Source organism: Alternaria metachromatica (assembly GCF_023757995.1).
Source record: "Alternaria metachromatica strain BMP 0045 chromosome Unknown scaffold_17, whole genome shotgun sequence".
NCBI lineage: Eukaryota > Fungi > Ascomycota > Dothideomycetes > Pleosporales > Pleosporaceae > Alternaria > Alternaria metachromatica.
Window position 1 is genome coordinate 70,210 of NW_026055508.1, and position 23,349 is coordinate 93,558.

Sequence of the window (23,349 nt, forward strand, 5' to 3'; positions counted from 1 at the left end):
CCGGCTGCGGTCGACGGGTTGCGCGGGTAGGCCACGTGGGCAGACGATGCCGATGAACCCTGTTACACCAATGAGAAAAGAACGACTATGTTTCATGGCGTTTTATGGGGCCTACGGGTATAGATCGTTCGAGCGGTGACTGATTCGTACGTCGTGATGCAGACGATGCGGAAGATGCCGAATGAGCTGACTGGGATGCGCTGGGATCCCAGACGACGAGGCTACACGGAACACCATGGCGGGCGCAGTTGGTACACGGCTTGAGTTCATCACACTGAGCTACTTCAGTATCGAGTCCTCGTAAGCGTGTAATGCTTAGTTTGGTGTTGTGTCCTACCTTGACATGGCGGGCTTTACATTGCTGGCAGCCTAGTCTGGACCTAGAGAACGTGATCGGGTCAGATAGGAGCGAAGAGTGGTTTTGAGGTATAAAACGGGGATGCTGTGGCTCGAGGGTACGGGGTTGTGGGCGACGAGTGGTAGGAGTGTGGCGTGATGATTACGGACTTTTTGTGGCCGAGGCGCGGCATTGCAGCGAACTACCGTGACCCGAGACCAAAGCTTTGGGCCTCGACAGTGTGACCAACCGATCAGGCTATCGTCGCAACGGACCGTCTCGCTGTTTCAAGCCGCAGGATGAGGGAACAATGCGAATGCGAAGGTGAGGTACGTGTGGACGATGCTGTGGGTGGTGGGTCGGGAGAATCTTTGCGCACAAGGATGATCCCACACTATGCCACGTTCGCTCCAGACGATGCCGAATTGAACTTGACTGCAGCCGCGGCACAGCTCGCATTCGCATTTCGGAGTTCGTAACGAGATAGCTATAGACTCCGACATGTGACGCGGTTGTGGTCGACGTCGCGATCCATTGGGTTGTGCGTCATCCGGCTTCTTCCGCCGCTTCAATCATCTCGCGTTCGCATCATAGCGTCATCCTCAATACGGGAACATCGAAATCGACCCTGACAAACGGTACGATGGTATAATGCCACCCGTTAAGTAGGAGTCGAGGAAGCACGAGCCCAGAAATATATGCGAGAGCCGCCTGATCGACAGACCATAGTCGACACCTTTGCACAACCTCCATCGTTATCAAGACCTTTCAAGGGCATACGTATGAGTCAAAAACTATAGAGAAAGAGCTTGGAGCTGGCGGGTCGATGATATGCCCAGGCAGAATTCTGCTAGGACTTCGGTATGGTACTCCATGGCGTCCTAACCTCATCCACGTTATCCAAATGTAAGATGCGCATCAACTTCTGCGGTTGCAATGCATCGCGTATTGCTTTTTTCTCTCAACTCAGAGGGGTCATGGCTTCACGAAAAAGAACCGCGGCAAGCCGACTAATGCACTAGGCGCCTGACCCCTATCGACGTCGGCATCGTCGGGGTAGTCATGTCGTTATTGCACGCATGCATGATACACATCTTTTATGTTGTGTAAGAACTGGGTGGTTACTTCTCGAATCATGCCAGTCGCGAACGTCATAGTGCAAAGAGCCTTGGCGAACAAATACCGACCACAGCACAGTTGCGGTGCGAATTGCCGACTTGTCCTTTCGCGGCCTTTCACCCGTGTCATTGCCAAATGCTTTGCCAGAGCCGCTTTCTGAACAGAGAACAGAGTGTGAAGGCTATGTAGCAGCTCAAATCTGGGCGTGCACGTGCGCAGAGAAGAATGTGAGTATCATATGACCAAGGCGCAGTCAGGATCAGGTGTAGGGTGGTTTGAATGGGGTTGGGTCGTATTGGCTCTCTGAACATGGAAGAGATTCACGGCCCGTTTTACGCTCACAGTGGCATTCGAACCACGGTTCTCTCAACAGTGTGATAAAAACCGCAGTAGGAGAAAGCACAAGGGCTCACCTTTCTAAACAAGTTTTTTTTAACCATCCAACTCACTATACAAATCAGTACAACATTTCCATCTAGATCCTTCGTCAGGCGCAAGCAATGGATTCGCATCAATCAGCCGACTTGTTTGCGACGACAACATCGCATGAATCAGTCGAACCGGCTGCAGACGTAGTCCATGGAGTCCACAAGCTTGCGATAGAGGAAGAAGACGACTACGAAATACACGAAGACGAATACGTGACCCCTGAGGAGATTGACCCGTATGATCCAGACGACTCTGATGCATTCGAATACCGTGTAGATATTGCAACTCAAGAGCTCCAGCATGCGCACAAACCAGTCTATACGCGCGCACTACTTGAGCGTGTAAAGGACTGGGTTGATCGGATCCGTGGAGAGTTCACTTTGCCATCCAATCAGCGAGTACTCGATCATGTTGATGCCTCCGGGCTGAACAACAAAAGTTACAGGGTTTGGAATCGGGATGATGTTAATGCCAACACCATCCAAGTTGAATATCTGTCGCGAGTTGAGATGCATCCTGACTTCCAAAGTCGATATGGAGACCATTCGGAACAGATCAGGACTCTCCGACGGTACAACAAAGATCACAAGCAAGACTGCATCAACACGCCATACACTTTCATAACCTTTGATCGATGCTTCTTCAATGAACACAAGAACACAGCAAAGATGAGGACGTATTGGACCACCATACAACAAACAAAACGCCTCTGGATAGCGAGTGCCGCAAGAAGGCAGCTGGTGGAAGCATTCCAGGAGACAGCCAAGACATGCGCACCAATCACACAGGTTGTCTGCTTTGGAATAGGCGCGCTTAATCTTAAGAAGAACTGGTACCATTCCGCCATCCAATATATGGCCGTCTTCAGCATCATACAAGCACTGAACCAGTACTACCGTCAGGCTGACCCCGCTCGGCCTCTGATCAAGCTGGTACTACAAGATCCGAATTACGAGACCAAAGATCATGAGATCTTGCGAAAACTGTTCAACAACAACGACAATATCAGCTTCGTGTCTGATCCGGATGGTCTTCTCGCAATTGATGCGGGTACGCTAGTTGTGACAGCCTATCTCCCCTTCCATATGCCTCTGGTCCAGATAATAGCCGATCTAATTTCGGATAACCCTGGCCAAGGCCCAGCGGCAATACTTTGCGACATCATGGAAGTCGATACAGAGAAGCGGGAGTACTCGTTCAGCGAGCGCACATCTCCACATGTTGCCCGGCACTTCACAAACCATTACGAAAGGGAAGAAGATAGGTTTGAAGATCACGGTTTAGATGATGAGCTCATGGCAGATGCATATGGAGAAGATTGGCTGGAGAAGGACAGGATGTACTGGTTGAATAAGATGGATTTATGGGTGCGAAAGCGCAGCGCGAGCCAATAACGTTTTCGTTTAAGCTCACTAGGCAAGTGAAAGTCCCCGAGATGCTGTCATAGTACGTATCATCCTGCCAGGACTCACCCACATAGCGTCACGGATTACAACTCACGGCGTCCATGTACGGCTATGACGAGTCAATCGGGATAAGGACATCTGGCTCGCACATGTCTTAGAGCTTTGCAGCCTTCACACGAGCTTAAGACATCGAATAGATGGCCACCACAATGCCTAGTAAATACATCAGTTCGATTCACTCCTCACCTTCACGGATGCGCCTGGTCTGAGACCCACATTGTTTGTTCTCCGTTTGCTAGTGAATACGTACGATGAGGTACGTGCGCAATGCTATAAGTTGCTGCCTGGGCACATTCATATCGATCTCGTCTCCATCTTCCTCGACTTCATCTTCCTCAACCCACTAACTGGTTCATTTCCTAACATCTACCCCACCTCTCGCCATGCCTGCAACAACAAGATCTCAGTCCAAGGTCAAAGCATCTGCTGATATACCTTCAATATCAGAGAAAGCAGTCTCGGCTGATGACGTCACACCTGACGCGGAGAGCACGGGCAGCCATTCTGATTATCCTTCATTGAGCGACTCTAGGGATAAAACTGAACGTTACTGTGGCCCTGACCATCTTCGTGGCTGTAGCTGCTATTCTGACTCTGACTCTGACTTTGACGTCGAGGATGAGGATGAGGACTCATATTGGGAACAACCTCCGACAAAGTATGAGTGGTACAACTACCCTGTCGACCTTGTTACTGTGGAGAAGCTGCGAAACAACATGCCGATCTATACATGTCCTCTGCTTCAAGAAATTCGCGCGCAACAGCAAGAGGCCCTTCACCAGATAAACCTCCCGAGCGTCCCCATAAGGACGGAATACCTCACCTGGCGAGACCCGAATGGCCGTCTTACGAAAGTTTGGGAAAAGAAAAATTGCGGTCGAATCAAGCGTGACCCAATCGAACACGTCAGAGTTGACTTCATGCCTCGTATATTCTTGGATCGAGACTTTCAGCGCGAGTGTGGATGGAAGTCGGAAGCAGTATTCTGGCTGCGAGTGGACAACAACACTGTCACTGAGCCGGTTGGAGGTTTCTTCTACGACGCTCCATACGCGCTCACTCCCATATATCCGGAGAAGGACTCCGACCTCGATTATGCGGGAGAGATGAAGCGATGCCGCGATGCGATAGCACAGTCGTTAGCTTATTGGGGAACAAGCGACCTACGCGGCAGCTTCACCAACGCCATCAAGGATGTCGTGAGCATCCCAACGCAGATTGAGAAGATTGTGTGTTTCGGCCTAGGAGCACTCAGGCCATATTGGGCCTACAACACCTACAACAGTACATTCCAACACATCTCCATCTTCTGTATCGCAAACATCTTAGCCGAGCGCTACAAGACGGGTGCAGAGAAAGGAAGGAAGATACAGATCCTACTCCAAAATCCTCACTACCTGGAGAAGGACTGGATACTGTTCAAAGAACTACATGCAGCTATGGGTTGTGAAGCCAGCAGCGAAATAGAGTTCGTGCGGGATCCAGACGGTCTTCTCGCGATCGAATCACACACCATGGTCATCGCTCCCAATTTGCCGGTCTCATATCCTTGGGCTCAAATCATCGCTGATCTATTTGTATCGGGATCGGGTCCAGCTATCATCATGGGCGATCATCTCGCTGCCGACCAAGAGCAGAAGATCTTCAAAATTCAGGACCGTGGATCACCAGCCGTGGCGAGGTTTCTGTCACATCGATACGTGCAGACCCAGACAGGTCTCGAGGGTGAAGGTCCGCGAGAAAAGCTTCCTGCTAAAATGTTTCATAACCCGCGGAAGATAGACTGGCTTCCAGATATGAATATCTTTGCAAGGAAAGAGGGTATGTAGAAAGGGTGAGAGAGAAGAGACCGAGACGGGTCAGAAACCTCGCTACTCAGAAGAAGCGCTATAACGATAGATCCGCTGGATTGTATGCGCTCAGCTCTTTGCTTATCGATTCATTTCGATAGATAGCTGCTAATTCCACCAATTTAATTTTTCATTCGTTTCTGATCTCTCTTACCTTACCTTTCCAACAGCATATCAGTACCCTGAATAAACAACAGAAAGTAATGGACATGACGGAAATCGAATCCGTATCTCCAGGAAGGAACGGGCGTCAAACGCCGCCCGCGGTTGCCCTCGCCTAAACCGTTGAAGGTCAGGCTACCAGCTCTTGCTTGTTGCCACAAGGTAAGGCCCCAGTGTCGTGACCATTAGACCACATGCCCTTTAGGTACGTTCATAGCGATAAGAGCAAACTATGAGATTAATATAAACATCTACAAAGCAGAAGTATCAGCAAAAGAGAAGGTTTCATCCCAAGACCGGTTCAAAATTGCACTCCGATCCATGCTTTCTCTTACCCGCAGTCTTACCCGCCTCTTTACCCTGCTCTCCTCTTCCCTCAGGTAGCTTCAAAACCGCCAAAAAGATAGGCACAGCGAGACTCGAACTCACATCTCCCTATGTACAGATCAGGGCGGCGTTTTCAACTGTAGCTTTCTCCGCTAACTGCAGGACCAGCGGCAGAGCTACACACCTACCGCGGTTCTATTTCTAGGGCGTCTTAACTATTAGACTATATGCCTTGAACGTGTTCGATAGGCTGCTGGTGAGTAAGAGAAGATACATTAGATCGAGTTGCAGCGTGGTAAGAAAAGGAAGTGAGTTGTTTGAAGGCGTTTGTGCGGTCAAACATTGCGATGGCGAATCACACCGAAAAAGTAAGAGCACCCTTCGCAGCACCCTAATCCAAAATGGAACTATTGGGCCATCGCGAAGAGCAAAAACGATTGGACATGGCGAGACTCGAACCCGCATTTCTCTGCAATATCCAAAGGAAAACGATGGATACGCCCTAGTCGTCTAGGTGAGTATCTTACCATTAGACGACATGCCCTTGATAGTCGTTGGTGAGCGATTCAAGGATGGCTAAAGCTATAGCAACGGACATTGAGCGGAACAAAAAAACATGATGGACATGGCGAGAATCGAACCCGCATTTCTTGTAACCAAAGAAGTTAATCAGTGGCAAGCGGTGGCGAATGGAATGAGCCAACAATTTGCATTGATGGAGAGAGCCAACGAGTTGAATCGCCAGTGGGGCCAACAATTTTCATTGATGGAGAGAGAAGGTGGTGTACTGTGCTCAAGCGTCCTACCATTAGACGACATGCCCGTGAGATGGTGTTTGATGGGATGAAAGGGAATTTGACGGCATATGTAGATGCTGGTGGCATGCAATATTGTGGGAAATGTGTGCGGCGATGCGGAAGCGTCATGGCCTGATGCGAGAGCTCCTACGCGTCATCTTGGTGTGTTGTGGCAGTCGCTGATGGTCGTGGCAGGCGTGGCCGGGAGGGTTGCGGGAGCTTTGGGAAGGCACGGTGAGGCAGGAGCGTGGAAGCCGACCACTCCAAAGCCCACGATCTTCTAGCGACGGGACACTACGTAGTCATGAATTCCTATTCTATGTCGTAGGCCTACTAAATCAGGGTATAATCGCATGTAATCATCCACTTGCTCTGTACCCTGTAAACAGCCGCCAAACCTTTTCCATCTAACTCAATAGCTCCTTGATATCCTCAATCCTCTGCACCCTCTTCTCCTCATCACTCATCATACCCAGCGAACTCGCACTGCAACACGTTAGTACCCACTCTTCACCCTTAGCAACACGCGTTCCACTTACATAAACTTCTTCCTCTCCTGAATCCTAAGCATCTTCTCCTCAATACTGCCCTCTACACAAAACCGTATTACCTTAACCTCTCTCTCCTGGCCCATACGATGCACACGGTCGATAGCCTGGGCCTCGACAGCAAAACTCCACCACGGGTCCATCATGAAGACTTTGTTTGCACAGGTCAAGTTCAGACCTACACCGCCTGCTCTCAGACTGAGGAGCAGGACGTATGGTTTCGGTGATGTTGTGAACTCGGTAAGGATCTGGGCGCGCACTTTCTGGCTTATGGAGCCGTCGAAGCGGAGGAAGGGGATGTGGTCGCGGGTTAGAGCTGGTTCGATGAGGTCGAGGAAGGATGTGAATTGGGAGAAGACGACCGTTTTCGCGCCTTTTTCTTCTTTGCGTGTCTTTTTGAGATGGCCTAGAAGGGCTTGAGTTTTCGCGGAGCCGGTGACGCCGATGCGACGGAGGCTGATACGTGGTGTCTGCGTGGAGGTAGGCGGTGCGTCAGTGGCGCGAAAAGCGTGATTATCTTCGTCTCCTTCGGTGACATTGTCGTGCCGAATGACCTCAAAGACGTCGCGCGCATTGATGGGTTCGCGGCAGTTCCAACAGCGCGGTATCTCGTTCTTGTCGCGCTGATGGGCTATATAACTTAGTAAGCACTCTTTGCAGGCTGAGTGCCAACAGCCGGTGACTGCTTGCTCAATCATAGGTTCTTCGGAGCAGATTGGACATTCGGCCGCTGATTCATCTTGGATCTGTTTCAAGACATGTGCGCCGAACCTGTTGACATCTTGGTCGCCCTCGGCAGTGAAACGTTCAATCAGAGAGGAAAGGTCCATATCATCCGCCAATCCGTTTGCGAGATCCGATGCTAACGAGGCGTCTTCTTCGTCAGCGACAAGGTTGCGATTGCGTGTCAGTACAGGATGGCAGCATGATTGCCGTAGTCGTAGAATTTGCGCGAAGATGGTTGTATACGACTTCATTAGTGTGCCGGCTTCTGCATTAGCATTGACCAAACTCTTCGCGCGCAGGAAGATGTGGTCGTACACATCCCGCTCGTCTTGTGACAGCACAATCTTCTCAACTTCGATCGTTCGTGGGGGCAGTGGCACTAGAGCTTCACCATCAGGTGTCTTCATGTCCTTCGTTCGTCGAAGCACTAGTGGCTCTAGTACTGTCTGTACCACATTCAAGGCACGTACAAAGTCGCCTGATTCAAAGGGTACGGTAATGAATGTCTTCCAGAATGAGAAGTTTGCCCATGGCTCGACCTTAAGGAAGCGGACTAAACTGAATAGGTCCTCCAAGCGGTTGACGATGGGTGTTCCTGTGAGCGCCCATCGGTGTTTTGCACTGAGCTCGTAACATGCTTTCGCCGTTTTCGACTGCCGGTTCTTGATGTAGTGCGCTTCATCAAGGATGATGCGGAAGTACTCTAGCGAAAAGATGCCACCATGCGAGCCACGGTTCCCTTCCTGTGCAACCACCTGGTTGTACTCTGACAGAACTGTGCCGTAGCTCGTTATGATAACGTTGGGCGCATTAGCGCCGTTCGATGCACAACATAGCTTCTGCAGGTTCACAGCCTTCTCCGAGCCGTAATAGAGCATGGCTTTCAGTGTACCTTCTTTGGACGCCTTCTCGGCTTCACTGTGCCATTGTGCCAGCAATGACATGGGTGCTATGACGAGTGTGGTGTATGGCGCAGGCTCAACTTCGGCACCGAGCTTTTGCAACCGGGGAAGAGCCTTCCGTGTCGCCAAAGCATCCTCGTCAACTTCTGTCCTATTTGTGTGGATCAAGCTGAGCATCTCAATGGTCTTACCCAGACCCATCTCATCAGCGAGTATACCGCCAAGGCAGTTCTGCTCTTGCTTCGGGAATTCCAGCGAGAGCTCGCCAGAGTAGGGATTGACGTAGAACATGGTCTGGTCTTCGATGGTCGGTATTGGCTGATTGTCTGCATCGTGAGTTGGCCACTGGTATTCCTCCCACAAGGGATGCATCGAGGTCTCCTTGTCCTCTATGGACTGATTTCTTTCCTTGCTGACCATCCAAAAGAGCGCTTGCTTCTGATACTTGCGCAAGTCCATGCGGAAGGTGCTCGCTGGCTCCATGGTTGGAGTGTCAAAGTCGAAAGACTGCGCCTTCTTGTAGAGTGAATCCAGTTGATCTTGTTCCAGCTCTTCTCCTTCTTCGGCTTCGTCGGGTGGCGGGGAGGATGTGGGATTGGTAGACGTCGCAGGCGTGGAGGATGCACCGTTCTTCGGCTTCGGCTTATCGCCTTTCTTGTCCTCACTCTCTGCTGCCTGTAATAGACCTTGTCGCTTGTGCTTCGCCGTCTCTTCATTTTCACGGGTCGGTTGGAGGTTGATGTTATCGAAGAGCTTCACAAGACCAACTTGCCGTAACCGAAGGTCTCGCTCGTCGGAAGATTCCTTCTCTTCGAACAGATTGATTTCTCGATTGTTGTCCGGTTTGGCAAATTTGCGCGAATCGAATGCTGCGCGAACGAAAAAGGCTCGTAGCTGTAGGTATATAGTATCGCCTGTGCGTATTTTATCGGGCGTGTATACAACCGAGCCGTCGAAAGAGCAGACTTTCTGGTCGAGTAGCACAGATACCCAGGCTGCTGAGTCGTTGTCTAATCTGCCAACTTCAGCCCCACGCTCATTCATGAACCTGACTACGATATCTGGTTTCGAGAGTTTGATGACCTTCTTTGCCTTGTTGAGTTTGGGTTGTGGCTTGGTGCGCTCGATGCGTATTTTTTCGTCGTGCTTCAGCTGAGATCCGCTCTTGGTAGCAAAGCCTACGACGCCAAACGAGCCAATGTAGCGCTTACTGGGCATCTCTCGCAGTATCGTGGGTGTGGAGGTGCCTGAGCCTGGTGTGGACGCATTGGATATTTCGGATTCGGTTCGATTGAGGGTTTTCGCTATCGTCATCTGAATGGGCTGCCGACCGGATTTGTAGACGGGTGCGGGGGACGGTGAGGGCATCTTGCTCCATGAGCCGTCCAAGTAGAGGTTGATTGCTACACATTGTCAGCCATGCAACTACAACCTCAGACTTACTGGCATACCTCGTTCTACATTGCTCCCACTGACGTCTTTCAGCTTCTGCAATACCGTGGTAGAGAGTTCTCCAACGACGGCCTGGAGCATTCCGACATCGAAACTCCCAAAATCTGCCTCTTCGTCGTTGCCATTGCTTTCGTCTGGTGCATCTGCGGCGTGTAGTGGCGGCGACGAAGGGGGAGGTTCGATGGGTTTCGACTGCGGCTGAGGAGGAGAGGAGTCTTCTATGAAGAATCGGCGCTTCTTGACGGGTCTCTCGTCTGGGTGTGGTGACTCCATAGTGTGGTGTCGTGGGTTGGTGTTGCGCTTCCGTCGCCTGCGCCCAATTCGTCCAGTCGCGTCGACGCGCTTTCACGTGGCGACTGCGGGTGATCGACGTAATAGCGTCATACAACCCACCAGTCGCCGTGCACTCTTTGTGCCTTACGAGCAATTGCGCCTCCCCCAGATTGCGCAAACACATGCATCTTCTAGGGCTGTAGATCGATTTTGTTTCATTCTCTGCTCGATTCCCATGCATCTTCGCTCTGTACAGTAGTTTTCGTCTTCTCAAAAGTTTTCAATGCCGCCTCCGAGGCTCCGCATAGCTCCTGTCCGGCGCATACACACCTATCCAAGACCACGACGGAGGCAATTTCACACCTCGCCACGACTGCAAAATGCTGCTCGCCCTTCAGAAGATGAGATTGCACGCGCACGTGCTTACTGCGCGAATCTAGTCAGGTAGCTTCATAACGGCAACTCTCTACTGTCGCACACTGACGAAACGGCAGAACATATGATGCGCCCTCACATGTCCTTCAAACCTTCATACCGCAATCCTCCCGAGATGCCTACCTCGCGATCCGCGCCTTCAACGTCGATGTCGCCCGCGTCGCCGACACTACCAGCACACCCACAATTGGCATGATGCGCATGCAATTCTGGAGAGATACCGTGACGAAAGCATTGGCTGGCACACCTCCGAAAGAGCCAGTCGCCATACTGCTAGCACAAGCAGCTGAGGACCTGCATGAGCGATCTGGTGGGAAGGCGCGACTGAGCAAGAACTGGTTCCATCGCATCATCAACACGAGAGAACAATATCTAGGGAACCCACCGTATCCCACGTTGAGCGCACTGGAAAGCTATGCGGAGAATACATACTCGACCATGTTGTATCTGACGCTGTCAGCGCTGCCCCAGGCCTCGCTCACCACCGACCACATCGCATCGCATATCGGCAAGGCCATGGGCATCGCAGCCGTACTACGAGGCATTCCACTCATCGCGTTCCCTCCACAACAGCCACTAGGCACCAGCAACTCCATGACCGGGCAGTCTGGACCCACACAAGGCGCCGTACTCCTCCCACTCGACGTCATGGCCGAAGCCAACGTCCGCGAAGAAGACGTCTTCCGACAAGGCGCTTCCGCCCCCGGTCTCCGCGACGCCATCTTCACCGTCGCGACACGCGCAAATGACCACCTCATCACCGCCCGCGAGATGCTGTCTAAGCTGCGATCCGAAGGCACACTCGGCCACGACTTCGAACACCAGAATGAGGAGGAACATCAGTACAGCGCACAGCAGATGAACACAGGGCAGGAGGCACAACTAGCGGAGGTCGAACAGGCATTCGGTGTCTTTATGCCGAGCATAGCGACTCAGTCTTGGCTGGATAGACTAGAAGGAGTGGACTTTGACATCTTCGATGCGAATCTGAGGAAGGTCGACTGGAAGCTGCCCATGAAAGCGTACTGGGCGTATAGTCGGCGGAAAATATAATGCTCAAAACAAATGAAGCAATAACACATGGAGTTCTTAGAGTTGCAATGCTTTCTGAACGATGATGCTGATCATCACGAATACGCATGATGGCTAAGTACAGATCACAGCCAAAGCACTCGACCAGTGCCATTATAACAGCAAGCTGTATTTTTTAGTTCTCCCCTCTTTTTGAGCACGAGGGAGAGGGTAGAGAGAAGGAGGCTTTGTGACCATTCGCCTCTTTATATACCCGTCCAGCACCCTCATAGCAAACGAGGCGGTAGCCTGATCGGAGTTCCATGAGGACGTCATACCCGGACTACTACACCCGTTTGAATGACAGCCCAAGTTCTGCACAGAAGCTCATGTCTCTCTATAGCCTGATTTTGTTGAACGTATTTCCATCGGTTTGAGGGAATGTGTTTTTATCTCTGCATTGACTTTTGTGCCAGTCGACGGGTGGCGGCAACACATGTATCGGAGTACATGCCATTTTGAAAGCCAGGGTTTTTTCATAAACGGTATCAGATGCCTCGTTCTCGGAGGCCAAACAAGAGCAGGACAGACACTCATGTTGACATGCTCACAGACTTTTGGAGGTAATGTGTTGCAAGTCAGTTTTCGGCGGAAGATCAAAGGCAGTGCTCATTGTTCCTGTCTGATATAATTTTGGAAAGCGAGGGCCGAACACATGAAAGGCTTGATCCCCCGTTTTTGGAGCAAAGGAGAAGAAGAGGGGAATTGAGGAGTAACTAGGTGCACGGAAGGCGAGGTTTATATATGCCAGGAACCAGAGGTGAACACTCAGCGCAGCATATCGCGAGACCAACTGATTTTCGGTTTTTGATGTGCTCTCATGTGCTCTTGTTGCTCAGACAAAACAAAGCCACTATATCCACCATTTTTGAAGGTCTCCAGAGCTCGGCGCGAAGAACAACATGTATCTGTCTTGGTTCCGTCTTGATCTCTTGTTGCAAGTGACAATGGAAGGCAGAGAAGAGCGGGGATAACGCTCATAATTTCTTGATTATCTTCTTTTAAAAAAAGAAGGACGGACACATCCCATGTCAACATTTTTGTTTTGTTTTGGAGAACAAAGTCGATATGGAGAGGAGTTGAGGAAGAAGACGAGCGAAAGTCGAGGTTTATATATTCGACCAACTAGAGGTAGGCTAGGGCACAACATGTGGCGCAAGGTGTTGTTTTTGTTCAACGTGGTATCTCATGTCTTTCCGTCTTGTCGCACAGACAGAACATGAACAGGATGAACCAAGACTTTTGAACAACTCGGCGCCGAAAACGACATCGACTGTACATCTCAGTGTTTTGAGATTTTGTTGGAAGTGACAATAGAATATAGGAGGGAGAACAGTTTCAAGACCGCGAAGCGTTGAAATAGATCAGTTTGTATTGCGAGCTACTCCCCATGAAGATGTTGCCGGTCCGAGGCCATCTGCACATCGCACGCTCGACTTAGTATTTTGGAAAATGCACATCCATATGGCTTTGGAAAAATATGAATGAGGAGACTTTTCAGGGGAAAAAAGGAAGAGAAGAAGAGTAACGATGCGTATTTTATACTCCTCCGTTCCTCGCCGCAGCATCGTACTGGTGGTAGAGCCCGACATAGTGCTGGGTGGCCGGTCATGCGCAACAGTATGTAAGATTGGACCTCAGATGACCGTGACCATGACAACGTCGCTTCTGTTCGCAAGTGAGAACCTACGGAGGTATGCGTGCGATACGCGCGTAAAGTCAAAGCAAACTATTGATTCGGATGAATGACACGGAAAGCGAGGATCAGAGCCCCGCCCTTTCGTATCCGATTTGGTTAGTCTACGCATCCTGCGTGTCATTGTCCTGGAGGATATCATGTCGCAAGTCCGTCATTTTGGTAGTAAGATATTCTGACATTCATTCCCAGAATTTTGATTGTGTCTGTCGCACGTACGGTGGTCGAAGATGGCGTCAACGGTGTGTGCCCTCAGTCGCGACCCCCTGGGCCTTCGCAAGCTAACGACCACAGCCAAACGCATCGATACCCTGGGCGGCATCTCAGAAAAAAGATGCGTCCAAAGTTGGGTTTCTGGACTTACCGCGCGAACTTCGCGACATGATCTACGAGTTCGCGTTCCGCATCAAAGGCGCGGTTCTCGTCTACTCGCGCGACCCCTTCGCAGTTCGGCCGGTGATGAGAGTGCTGAACATCCGACATGGCGGCGAAGGTCCGATTGAACCGCAACCCTTATGCAGCGGCCAGATCCCGGTAGCACTCATAAGGACGTGTCGACAGCTGCGGGCAGAAAGCAGCCCTGTTTTCTACGGGTCGAACGTTTTTTCTTTCTGGGCGCTGGGCAACATCGACGTGGGTTCCGCCAATCGGTGTTTGGTACGGCACATTGTGACTGAAGCAAGTCCTCGCGGCATCTTCGACAAGTCTCTCGAGCACGTCAGCTATTGCTGGAAGAGGAGGTTTTGGCCTGAGATATTGCGTAGCAGCGAGGCTATATTGGAGCACTTCCCATACCTAGACACGCTGACGTACTCACTGAAGCCACCGCGTGAGGAGGTTTGGAAACCTGCTTTCTTTGATGTGGCCAACAAGACTAGAGAGCAGCGTGTCGATCTGGTTGCTAGTTGGATGGGTCAAATGTGTCCTTGGGAGAACGAGCGACTGCGTCGGATTGTGCATCTCGAGATGGTGCCTTCGCCTGGGCTCTCGAGAGATGAATATGCGGGTTCGCGGTTCGTTCTTGAAGACGAAGACGTCTGGGACTACACCGAGTTCGTGGATGCATTCGAGCGGATGAAGATATCGATCTAATTAGATGGGCGGAGAAGCATATCGGTTATATAAAAGCAATATGAGCATTCTGTGGGTGGCCACGTTAGCAGAACCATCGTTCGGTGCAGGATGACGGAAGGAGGCATGATCGTGTGAGCCTTGCCTTTTCCGCCACATCTATCTCATTTCTTGAGCCCTTGGCACGATATGTGCTTTTCTCCACACGATGCAAGCAGAAACTTGAAGTTTGGTACCGGCATCCCCACGAACTGGTGGCTCAACTGGTAAGCGACGAGGCTAGATCGCCGGCCGATTCCGGCAACTACACCCAAGCCGCAGATGTCAAGCACGGCATCAAGAAAACGCCATTCCGCGCTCAGATCTCACAAAAAAAGATCCAATTGTCATCGACATGTTTCTCCGACCAGCGCGCACCTGCACACGGTCTCTCCACACATCAACCCGCGCAATCACGGCCCGGCAGTCCATAAACCCACCAAACGACGCTTTCCGAAACCGGCAAAACCTAGTTCCCAAATTTTCGACAAAACAGTCATCTTTGCAATTGAGCAGCCGGCGATCCATAGCAACCTCCGTACCGCGACTTCAACAAATCGGCTCCGCAGAACGGATTTCAACATCCAAAATGGCAGGCGACGATCACTACCTCACGCTCTCATGCCCGGATAAGGCAGGCATTGTGTATGCCGTCACGGGCCTACTCGCAAAGGAAAACCTCACGATTCTCGATCTCCAGCAATTCTCCGACCCGGACTCCAAGAAGTTCTTTATGCGTGTGCATTTCGGGCATGCAGCAGATGTATCCGCGCTGCAAGAAAGCATGAAGAAGCTCGCTTCGGAAATGAGCATGACATACCAGATCCAGCGGGTAGACTCCAAGCCCAAAGTCCTCATCATGGTATCCAAAATCGGACACTGCCTCAACGACCTCTTGTTCCGCGTCAAGTCTGGTCAACTTAAAGTCGAAGTCCCTATTATCGTGTCCAACCACCCCGAGTTTGCCGAGCTGGCAAAGAACAACGGCATTGAGTTCCACCACCTTCCTGTAACCAAGGACACCAAGGAGAAGCAGGAGACGCAGATTCTGGATCTCATCAAGCAACATAATATCGACCTTGTTGTTTTGGCGCGCTACATGCAGGTCCTCTCACCGCGCCTGTGCACGGAGATGTCGGGCAAGATTATCAACATCCATCACTCTTTCTTGCCTTCGTTCAAGGGCGCAAAACCTTACCATCAGGCCTACGAGCGTGGTGTCAAGATTATCGGTGCGACCGCACATTTTGTTACCGCGGATCTGGACGAGGGACCGATCATCGAACAGCGCGTTGCGAGGGTCGACCATGCTTTGAGCCCCAAGGAGTTGGTCGAGGAGGGAAGCAATGTTGAAAGCCAGGTTTTGGCTGCGGCAGTTAAGTGGTGGAGCGAGAAGAGGGTGTTTTTGAACGGTCAAAAGACTGTCGTGTTCAACTAAAGCGTGCCATCAAAAGTCGACGAAAAGCAATGTAAATATACACATGTGTCATGAAAAGCCTCTGAAAATTAATCTACAATGGATTGGGCACGCTTACCACTTGACGCGCAGGCCTTCGAAACTTCTCGGCATAGGTGGAAAGTCAGCAGACAGGCCATCTTCGCCGATGTACTTCTCCTTCAGTAGCAGACAGGTTGAGCACAGGCGCTCCCCGATTGAGTGTTGACCGAGCCAGATGCGGCCTTGAGCGCTGTAAAGCAAAGTCGCGATGTCGGTGAACATGTTCGATGTAGGATTGGTTTGGAGGTCGGTATCGTTGAAAACGTGCGGCTGTGCGTCGAAGAACTCGTCATCCGATTGCGTATAATCGTCGGTATCGTCCGTTTGAAGCATCCCGGTATAGTCCTGAAGCTCTTCTAATATCGTCGAGCCTTTTTGAATCGTGTCGCAGATACAGTTCGAGTTGTGACCGGACCTGACGCATTCTGTGACGGCTATGCGCGCAGGCTCGACCAGTCCACCAGCGAATGAACCGTAGTCGTCTCCGCAGTGGGCGCATGCAGTTCTTGATGACTTTCCAGCGCCGTGAGGGATATGCTTGGCCTGAGTCAGCACACGGACGAAGGTCCTTCGTGTCATACCAAGTTGGCAGAGATAGCGATCGAGCTCTTCCCGCAGATACACTTTCAACTGCTCAATGCAGTCCAATACTGCGTGGCACCAAGCTGAATAGATACTCGGTAGTGCTTGCAGGAATTGCTTATGTGTGAGGTTGTCCTCCATCCAATCAAAGCCCTTCATCTGCAGGAACGAGCCGGCGTTCACGACCATTGGCAGCACTACTCGGCCGCTTGCACGTAGAGCAAGCCAAGAGCCTATCGCGTCCAGGTGCCTCTTGCTAACCCCTGAACGCTCCTCGTGAGAAAGACCGAGGATCTGCTGGATGTACTTGTTGTGACGGGAATGATTGAGAACAGATCTCATCGCGTGTTGCAGGGCGGACCAGATATTGCGCGCGCTGAATTCGACGTACTCCTCATTCACGGTAAGGTGAAGTAGCCACGTGATACTGTTTCGCGAGATAGGAACTCGTTCTCTCGCATACGCTCTCTTGAGCCAGTCGTGTACAGTCCAGCCATCACTGTCGGCGTCGGCGATGTCAATGCATTCGCAGAAGAGTCTGAGCATGGCGATCTTGATATCAGCGTGCTCATCAGTACAAAATGCAACGAAAAGCGATATGGGCGATCTAATTTCGTTAGCAGCGGTGCTGTCAGTTGATACTGGGGACCTACAAGATCGCATCAGAAGGTCCTTCATACACCAGTGCAGACTTGTCTGCCCCTCCCTTGACCAGCAAAGCGCAAAGCTCGACATGACCTGCTGCGGCGGCAAACTGGCCAAATCAGCATCCTTGAATAAGTTCTCCACACAGGAGTAGCGTCTTACGTGCAGTGGTTTCCATCCTTTGGGGCTCGTGTCTACTACGCTTGCCATTCCCTTCTCCAGAAGCGCTTCGACAGCACGGGTCTGACCAGTGCGACAGAGCTCGAAGATGAGCGAGTCATCGGGAACCGGGCAGGTCACTGTTATGTTACAGTTAAAGAGCCAGCTCCGCCCCCCGGATGCCACGACAGCTTCGAGGCCGCTCTGAATGCCCATGTACTGTTGCCATCTTGTAGGGTATAATATCAGCGACCTGACGATCTGGGACTTCCTACGTCTCTTGGAAGACTTGTTGTCGTGATGAATAGTCGTTGTGCGTAGCCAAGCACACCCGAGTGCAGTGCGGATGGTTGAGACATGGTGTCTTACGCGATACCGCAGATTCTCGGCATAAACAAAAGTCTTGGTCCGCAGCTGTCCACATTCATCGATCGTATAGCCGTCTTGTGAATAGATCTCCAGCGATGTCGGTTCGAAGGTGGTGACCGCAGTTTGTGCGATGGCGTGCAACATGAGCTCCTGTACCTCATAATTGATCGAGCTGCGCTCCGTGAGCATTTTACCCAAAGGCTGTAGTGCGTTTGTCGTGAATGAAGATGTCATTCGACGGAGGGAACGCTGGCCAACGAATTTGGAGGGGATACTTTGCACTGGTGTCCAACTAGACGCGTCCTCGATCCCAGGCAAACGAAGTGGGCCTTTCCGGACGGGTTTAGAAGCGTCATGTCCTTCGATCTCTCCAAATACTTTCAATCTTGTCGAAAGACGGGAAGAGCGAGCTTGAATCACGCTAAGTGTGCATGGTCAGCGAACCGCTATTGGCATGCATAGAATCGCGTCGTACCTTTCGTGGGCCATAGCTAGTGTGAGAGTCGACTTTGTGTCGTTCAAAGAATCACGGAACCGTTGGATATGTTTGCTGTGAAGGGCAGCTTTAAAAGCTGTACGTACTCGTTGCCTTCGCGACAGCGATGAAAGTCCGCCATCGAATCTTTCAACAATGAGTGTTAGATCCTGAATGATCAGTGGTAGCTTGCGTGCCGAAATCGGTACACTTACTGCAATCTTGGCTCGGCAGTGTTGCACACCTTCTGCTAGACAACCACCAAGACTGTTGCCATGGGATTCGACTCTCTGGAAGACTGAGATGAGGAAGCGTAGATCTTCCTTGATGGCAATGATCTCCCGAGGCGCATCTTCGACTGTCTCCCAAAATGTATAAAGTTTGATACACGCTTCGGTAAGTTGGAAAGCCACAGATATGACAGCGAGGCCTGGATGCTATTAGTAAGAGATGACGAAATCGTTCATCGAAAGTACCGTTCGCCGCAATCGAAAGTCCTTCCATTGTTTCTGCAGCTTGATTACTGATTGCATGGCAAGAGCAGCCGGATTAGAGCTTATATTGCAGTGATCCTACTGCGGTACAGCAAAGGGGCGAGGTTCACGCACGTCTCAGCATTGCCCAGTTGTGGCTGCGCCAATGCATGCTCAATGATTCCCCTGCAGGTCGCCTCGTGCTTCACCTACGCGAAATCCGTGCTGAGCATGCCTTTGAGCCTTGCGCATGGTCATAGCTGGGAGACCGGGAGACAGAATCGAACAACAATGTGCACGGCAGGTTGACGCGCTTGTGTGAGTAACAGCCATGACTGCTGATATTACAACCGGAGAAGAGCCAGGTAATGGGCAACTAACTTCAATGGTTTACAAGACCTGCCCATGAGCTTGATACGATTTCGATGTTCGGGCGACGGTTCGTCAATGGAGCTCGGAATCAGGAGGCTGGGTCGATCGACGCTTCCGCGGAGTCTTCCGCCCCCACACTATCCACGTGTGGGTGCAGCCGTCACGTAACGGGTGTCGAGGCCGACGCGTTCCAGGGAGCTCTAGAAGACGAGATCGCATACAATAGGTTGGAGCATCGCGTGTCGCGAACTTTGATAAGATGAATGAGAGCTGAGTGGGTGGAGGCACGGGAAGGACCAGCGCGCTAACGACAGGAGCGGCACGTGGGCAGCCACCCGCATCTGTTGGCAGCCACCCATCTCGCTTGGGTTTACCATTATTTCCATCGACGTACGTAAACAGCAAATAGTCATGGCCATGTTTTGAACGCGTTTGCCTTCTGAAACACCTTAACGACCCGGGCTGGCGTCCGGCTTGATTACTCCGAGGACGCGGCATCAGCGCTAGACACACATATACGGTGAATACAGGCTGCGCCAGCCGAAGCGGGTGCAGGACGTTGCGCTGCTGTTACCAAAAGCTTGTGGTTGAATTTGAGTCTCTTCAATGCTCTACTACATTACCTGTGATAACCTGCATCGCATGCTTGCAGCAAGTCGACACCACACAGGGTAGCTATTCATCCTCCGTCTTCAGCTCCACTCACATCTTTCCATTATGCCGCCTCGTCAAGCCTGCATACGGCGCACCTCTGACAATAGGCGCGATTTCCGAAGCAACGCCAAAAGCACAGTGGTTCACACTCTGGAAGTCGCCAATCCCCTGATACCCATGTTCCCTCATGTACTCTGGATCGTTGCTATTCGCAAGAACACCGAACTTAAGTCTGGTATGCATCAACTCCAAGGGGAAAGGATCATTACCCAGACATGCGCCGCGGCTGATGTCATCGAGGGTGGTATTCCGTGTGGTAACTAGAATACGAGAGAAGCCAGTCGAGAACGTCGTCCCGTCTTGCCAGATTGTGAAAGCGCCGAACAGGAGAATCAGGAGTGTGATGAAGACAACTGGTGCGTAACATTGCCAGAGCCGTTCGGGGACGTAGACGAATGAGGATTGGAGTCGCGAGCGGTTCACTGTAAGCTGTTCTTCGGCGACTGCTAGCATCTCTGGCGCTGATAGCAATGACAGAACCATGTCTGAATAGAAGGTCTCGATCTCGTCCGTTAAGTTTTGCTTAGGCTCGCTGTTCTTCTCGACTAGTCGTGTCTTTGTAACATCAGAATAGACTTGTGCGTAGTATGGTCCTGGCAATGGCGGTTCGAGATCGACGTGCCCACGAAGAAAGTTTCTGAACATGTCGCCGACAGCATGGTATGCGGCCGTCTTCTTGTATAGACCCACATCGTCCCGCGGGCTGACGTAATTTTCTGCTGGTCCCGGATCGATGGTGTAGTTGATCTTGCCGTCAACTCCCCGCGGAAAGCTGGCATCTATAATGAGCCTCTGCGGTTCTAGCTTGACCGTGGAATTGAAGAAGGGTTCAGTGAAGTTCCAGCTGACTGTATACTTAGTTTCCATATGTATGCAGCGCATGATTCGTGCATCATAGCGATGTGTCCAATTCTTTGCAAGAGGGTCGTCTTCCGCGAGCTTTACTGTGGAATTGAACGCATAGCCAATCCAGAGAGCAGGTTCCGACTTGAAGACACCCAGGTCGACTGGAATGTCACCATCAGGTATACCACCCGAACCTTTGCGGAAGTTCTCGGCTTGTGGGCGGGCATATTCGCCCTCGTCGACGTCGGCGTAGTAAACGAAGCGGCCTCGCGGTGCCAAAATGCTCATGTTGAAGGGCGCACCCAATTCCGTTAGTCTCCCACCGTCATCTGCACTACTTGCTATTTCTTCGCATTGGTAGCTCGGCCCAACAAAGCTTTGTTCGTACGTGCAATTGTATCGCCCTCCACAAGCGTCTTGCCGAGCATCTTGCCTAATGTTGGGTCGGTCCGCGTTGCTATAAGCCAGCAGAAGAGCAACACGTCTTAACTCCGCCGAGGGCTGATCGTAGTAGTCAAACCACCCTGGCGCAGTACCAGATAAATCTGTAGTATTGTAATACATCATCGATCTCTTGTTGCTTCCGTCGGCCAGCCTCACCGGATGTCGCCAGTCTTTTGTGGACTCCATCGAGAAGTTCAGCGTGGGAACGTTGAGATCGATTGTCTCGCTGTCGAGATAGGTTCCGAAGGTAAGCGCACCGGGCGAGAAGATAATTGTTGCCAACGGGACCAGCCAGATGACCTACATGCAGACGTCCCCGGTTAGTCAGGTTTCGCATACAATTGTTGCGGGGATAGTTACTCACCAAGGCAATAGCGCAAAGAACCGGTGCACTAGAAAGGGCCTCCCAATTGCCAAAGATTGTTGGATCTTCTGTAGCCCCGAAGATCTGGTCGATAGACAGCACTGTGAAAGCCCGGTTCCTAAACGCTCTCCACATGCGCTGACGAAACACCAGAACCACACATCCGCCGAAAGCAAGCTTCGATAGATAGGCAAGTGCGCGCCCATACAGAACCCAGCGAAACTTCTTGTCCTCGTCCTCTTCTCGCTGGTGGTGCAAGAAGGTATACAAGAGGTGTTGAAGAAGCGCAAACACGATGCCCATGATGAAAGCAAACACCATGAGTGCTGGCCCACGCCAGTTTACTCGCCACTGAGTTGACTGCGTCGCTCGGTGTGCTATCAACCTCTCGGTCATAGGATCTGTACGCGCTCTCGAGATGCCGGATCCAAACGAATACAAGGTGTCTGGTGTTCTGGAGTATGGTGGTCGTGGCCCTGGAGAGTACGTCGGAGGAGAAAAAGCACCAGGCTTCGTATTAGGGGTGTCCTGCCGCCAATATGTGGAGCCTGGTGACTTTGGTGATGACATAGGCTCCATTTGAATACCTAGGCCTGGGTCGTCGACGGTTTCGCTGTAAGTTGCTGGCCTCCCGCGCCTGCTGTTGGTGGACTCGTCGCTTGTTCGCGAAGGTAAAGAGGCATAATTTGGTCGGGATATGCGAATGTCCGGCGATGCAGGTAAATATGAGTATCGCGGAGTTTGAGGATCCATGTTGGCAGGTGTTGGAGGCGTCAAAGATCGGATTGGCACATAGAGCGCTCGGCTGGATCATGTCTCAGTATTTTGAGAGTCTGCAATTGCATGTTTGAAGATAAGGGTCCGCACTGTGGAATAGGTATTCTAGATGGTTTTACAAAAGACCGGTCAGCATTTTCGGAATGGCCGCTCTGGCGTCGTAGCTGAGCTGCATCTTCCTAGGGCTGAGCAGTAACCATCAGCTGGCAGGGGTTGCACACGTTAGAGGCTCATCATCTGATGTCAGTCGGTCCCCGGTGCTCGCACGGGAGTGTCGCAACAACAACGGCAGCCAGCCGCATCGCGCGACCGACTTATCAGGCCCTTGGCTGCGCCTGGTCTATTCAGGCGCGGAAACCATCATAGTGGCGACAGGTGGCTTACACATTTGAAACGGTTAATGCTGCGGTTGAACATGACGAACGCCTGATGAGCGGTGTCGTGGTGTCTGGTGCAGGAAAGCGAGGATGCAGGTCACCCGACTATAGGATTTGCTAAGGTAGACTATAGCTAAGATACTAGGCCGCTTTATACTAGCGCCTATATAAGATTATATTTAGATTATAATTTAAAACTAAACTCTTTTACTTCTTATCTACTTACTTATTTACTACCTACTACTTACTACTTACTATAGTACTACGTAGCTTTATAAGTAGTACTATTAAAAAGCTATTTTAATATATTTTAAAAGCTTTCTAATAATATATAAAATAATTATAAGTAATACTTAGCCTTTACTACTTTACTTTTAGGTTACTTTAGCTATAAATTTAATAATTAGAACTAGCCTATAGTTAACTTTAGTAAGGTTATCTACTACTATAAAAAATTTAGCGCGCTATATAGAGTAAGTTATATTAAAATACTTTTATATTACTTTCTAAACGCTTTCTAATAATATATAGAAGAGAATAAAGTTTTATAATTT

General features: G+C 51.0%; 8 protein-coding genes and 1 non-coding gene across 9 annotated transcripts; 5 read left to right on the forward strand and 4 right to left on the reverse strand.

The window, feature by feature from the left end:
* Positions 1-1,956: 1,956 nt before the first annotated feature.
* Positions 1,957-3,279, forward strand: J4E83_007035 (uncharacterized protein; the record flags this gene model as incomplete). The annotated part of the gene is made up of 1 exon (XM_049333942.1): positions 1,957-3,279. The coding sequence occupies one exon, from the start codon at positions 1,957-1,959 to the stop codon at positions 3,277-3,279; it is 1,323 nt and encodes a 440-aa protein (XP_049186753.1).
* Positions 3,280-3,734: 455 nt separating this feature from the next.
* J4E83_007036 (uncharacterized protein) lies at positions 3,735-5,180 on the forward strand (the record flags this gene model as incomplete). Its single annotated transcript, XM_049333943.1, has 1 exon — positions 3,735-5,180. The coding sequence occupies one exon, from the start codon at positions 3,735-3,737 to the stop codon at positions 5,178-5,180; it is 1,446 nt and encodes a 481-aa protein (XP_049186754.1).
* A 948-nt stretch (positions 5,181-6,128) lies between these two features.
* Positions 6,129-6,234, reverse strand: J4E83_007037. The gene has a single exon. It is a non-coding gene; the product is annotated as a tRNA-Leu (tRNA).
* A 660-nt stretch (positions 6,235-6,894) lies between these two features.
* On the reverse strand, positions 6,895-10,388 carry J4E83_007038 (uncharacterized protein; the record flags this gene model as incomplete). Its single annotated transcript, XM_049333944.1, has 3 exons — positions 6,895-6,973; positions 7,027-10,066; positions 10,115-10,388. 3 exons carry the CDS (start codon positions 10,386-10,388, stop codon positions 6,895-6,897), a joined length of 3,393 nt encoding a protein of 1,130 aa, XP_049186755.1.
* Positions 10,389-11,018: 630 nt separating this feature from the next.
* J4E83_007039 (uncharacterized protein) lies at positions 11,019-11,876 on the forward strand (the record flags this gene model as incomplete). The annotated part of the gene is made up of 1 exon (XM_049333945.1): positions 11,019-11,876. The coding sequence occupies one exon, from the start codon at positions 11,019-11,021 to the stop codon at positions 11,874-11,876; it is 858 nt and encodes a 285-aa protein (XP_049186756.1).
* A 2,095-nt stretch (positions 11,877-13,971) lies between these two features.
* J4E83_007040 (uncharacterized protein) lies at positions 13,972-14,682 on the forward strand (the record flags this gene model as incomplete). Its single annotated transcript, XM_049333946.1, has 1 exon — positions 13,972-14,682. One exon carries the CDS (start codon positions 13,972-13,974, stop codon positions 14,680-14,682), a length of 711 nt encoding a protein of 236 aa, XP_049186757.1.
* Positions 14,683-15,289: 607 nt separating this feature from the next.
* Positions 15,290-16,138, forward strand: J4E83_007041 (uncharacterized protein; the record flags this gene model as incomplete). Its single annotated transcript, XM_049333947.1, has 1 exon — positions 15,290-16,138. The coding sequence occupies one exon, from the start codon at positions 15,290-15,292 to the stop codon at positions 16,136-16,138; it is 849 nt and encodes a 282-aa protein (XP_049186758.1).
* A 93-nt stretch (positions 16,139-16,231) lies between these two features.
* J4E83_007042 (uncharacterized protein) lies at positions 16,232-18,012 on the reverse strand (the record flags this gene model as incomplete). The annotated part of the gene is made up of 2 exons (XM_049333948.1): positions 16,232-17,803; positions 18,007-18,012. 2 exons carry the CDS (start codon positions 18,010-18,012, stop codon positions 16,232-16,234), a joined length of 1,578 nt encoding a protein of 525 aa, XP_049186759.1.
* A 1,963-nt stretch (positions 18,013-19,975) lies between these two features.
* J4E83_007043 (uncharacterized protein) lies at positions 19,976-21,162 on the reverse strand (the record flags this gene model as incomplete). Its single annotated transcript, XM_049333949.1, has 2 exons — positions 19,976-21,067; positions 21,157-21,162. 2 exons carry the CDS (start codon positions 21,160-21,162, stop codon positions 19,976-19,978), a joined length of 1,098 nt encoding a protein of 365 aa, XP_049186760.1.
* Between the last annotated feature and the right edge of the window lie 2,187 nt (positions 21,163-23,349).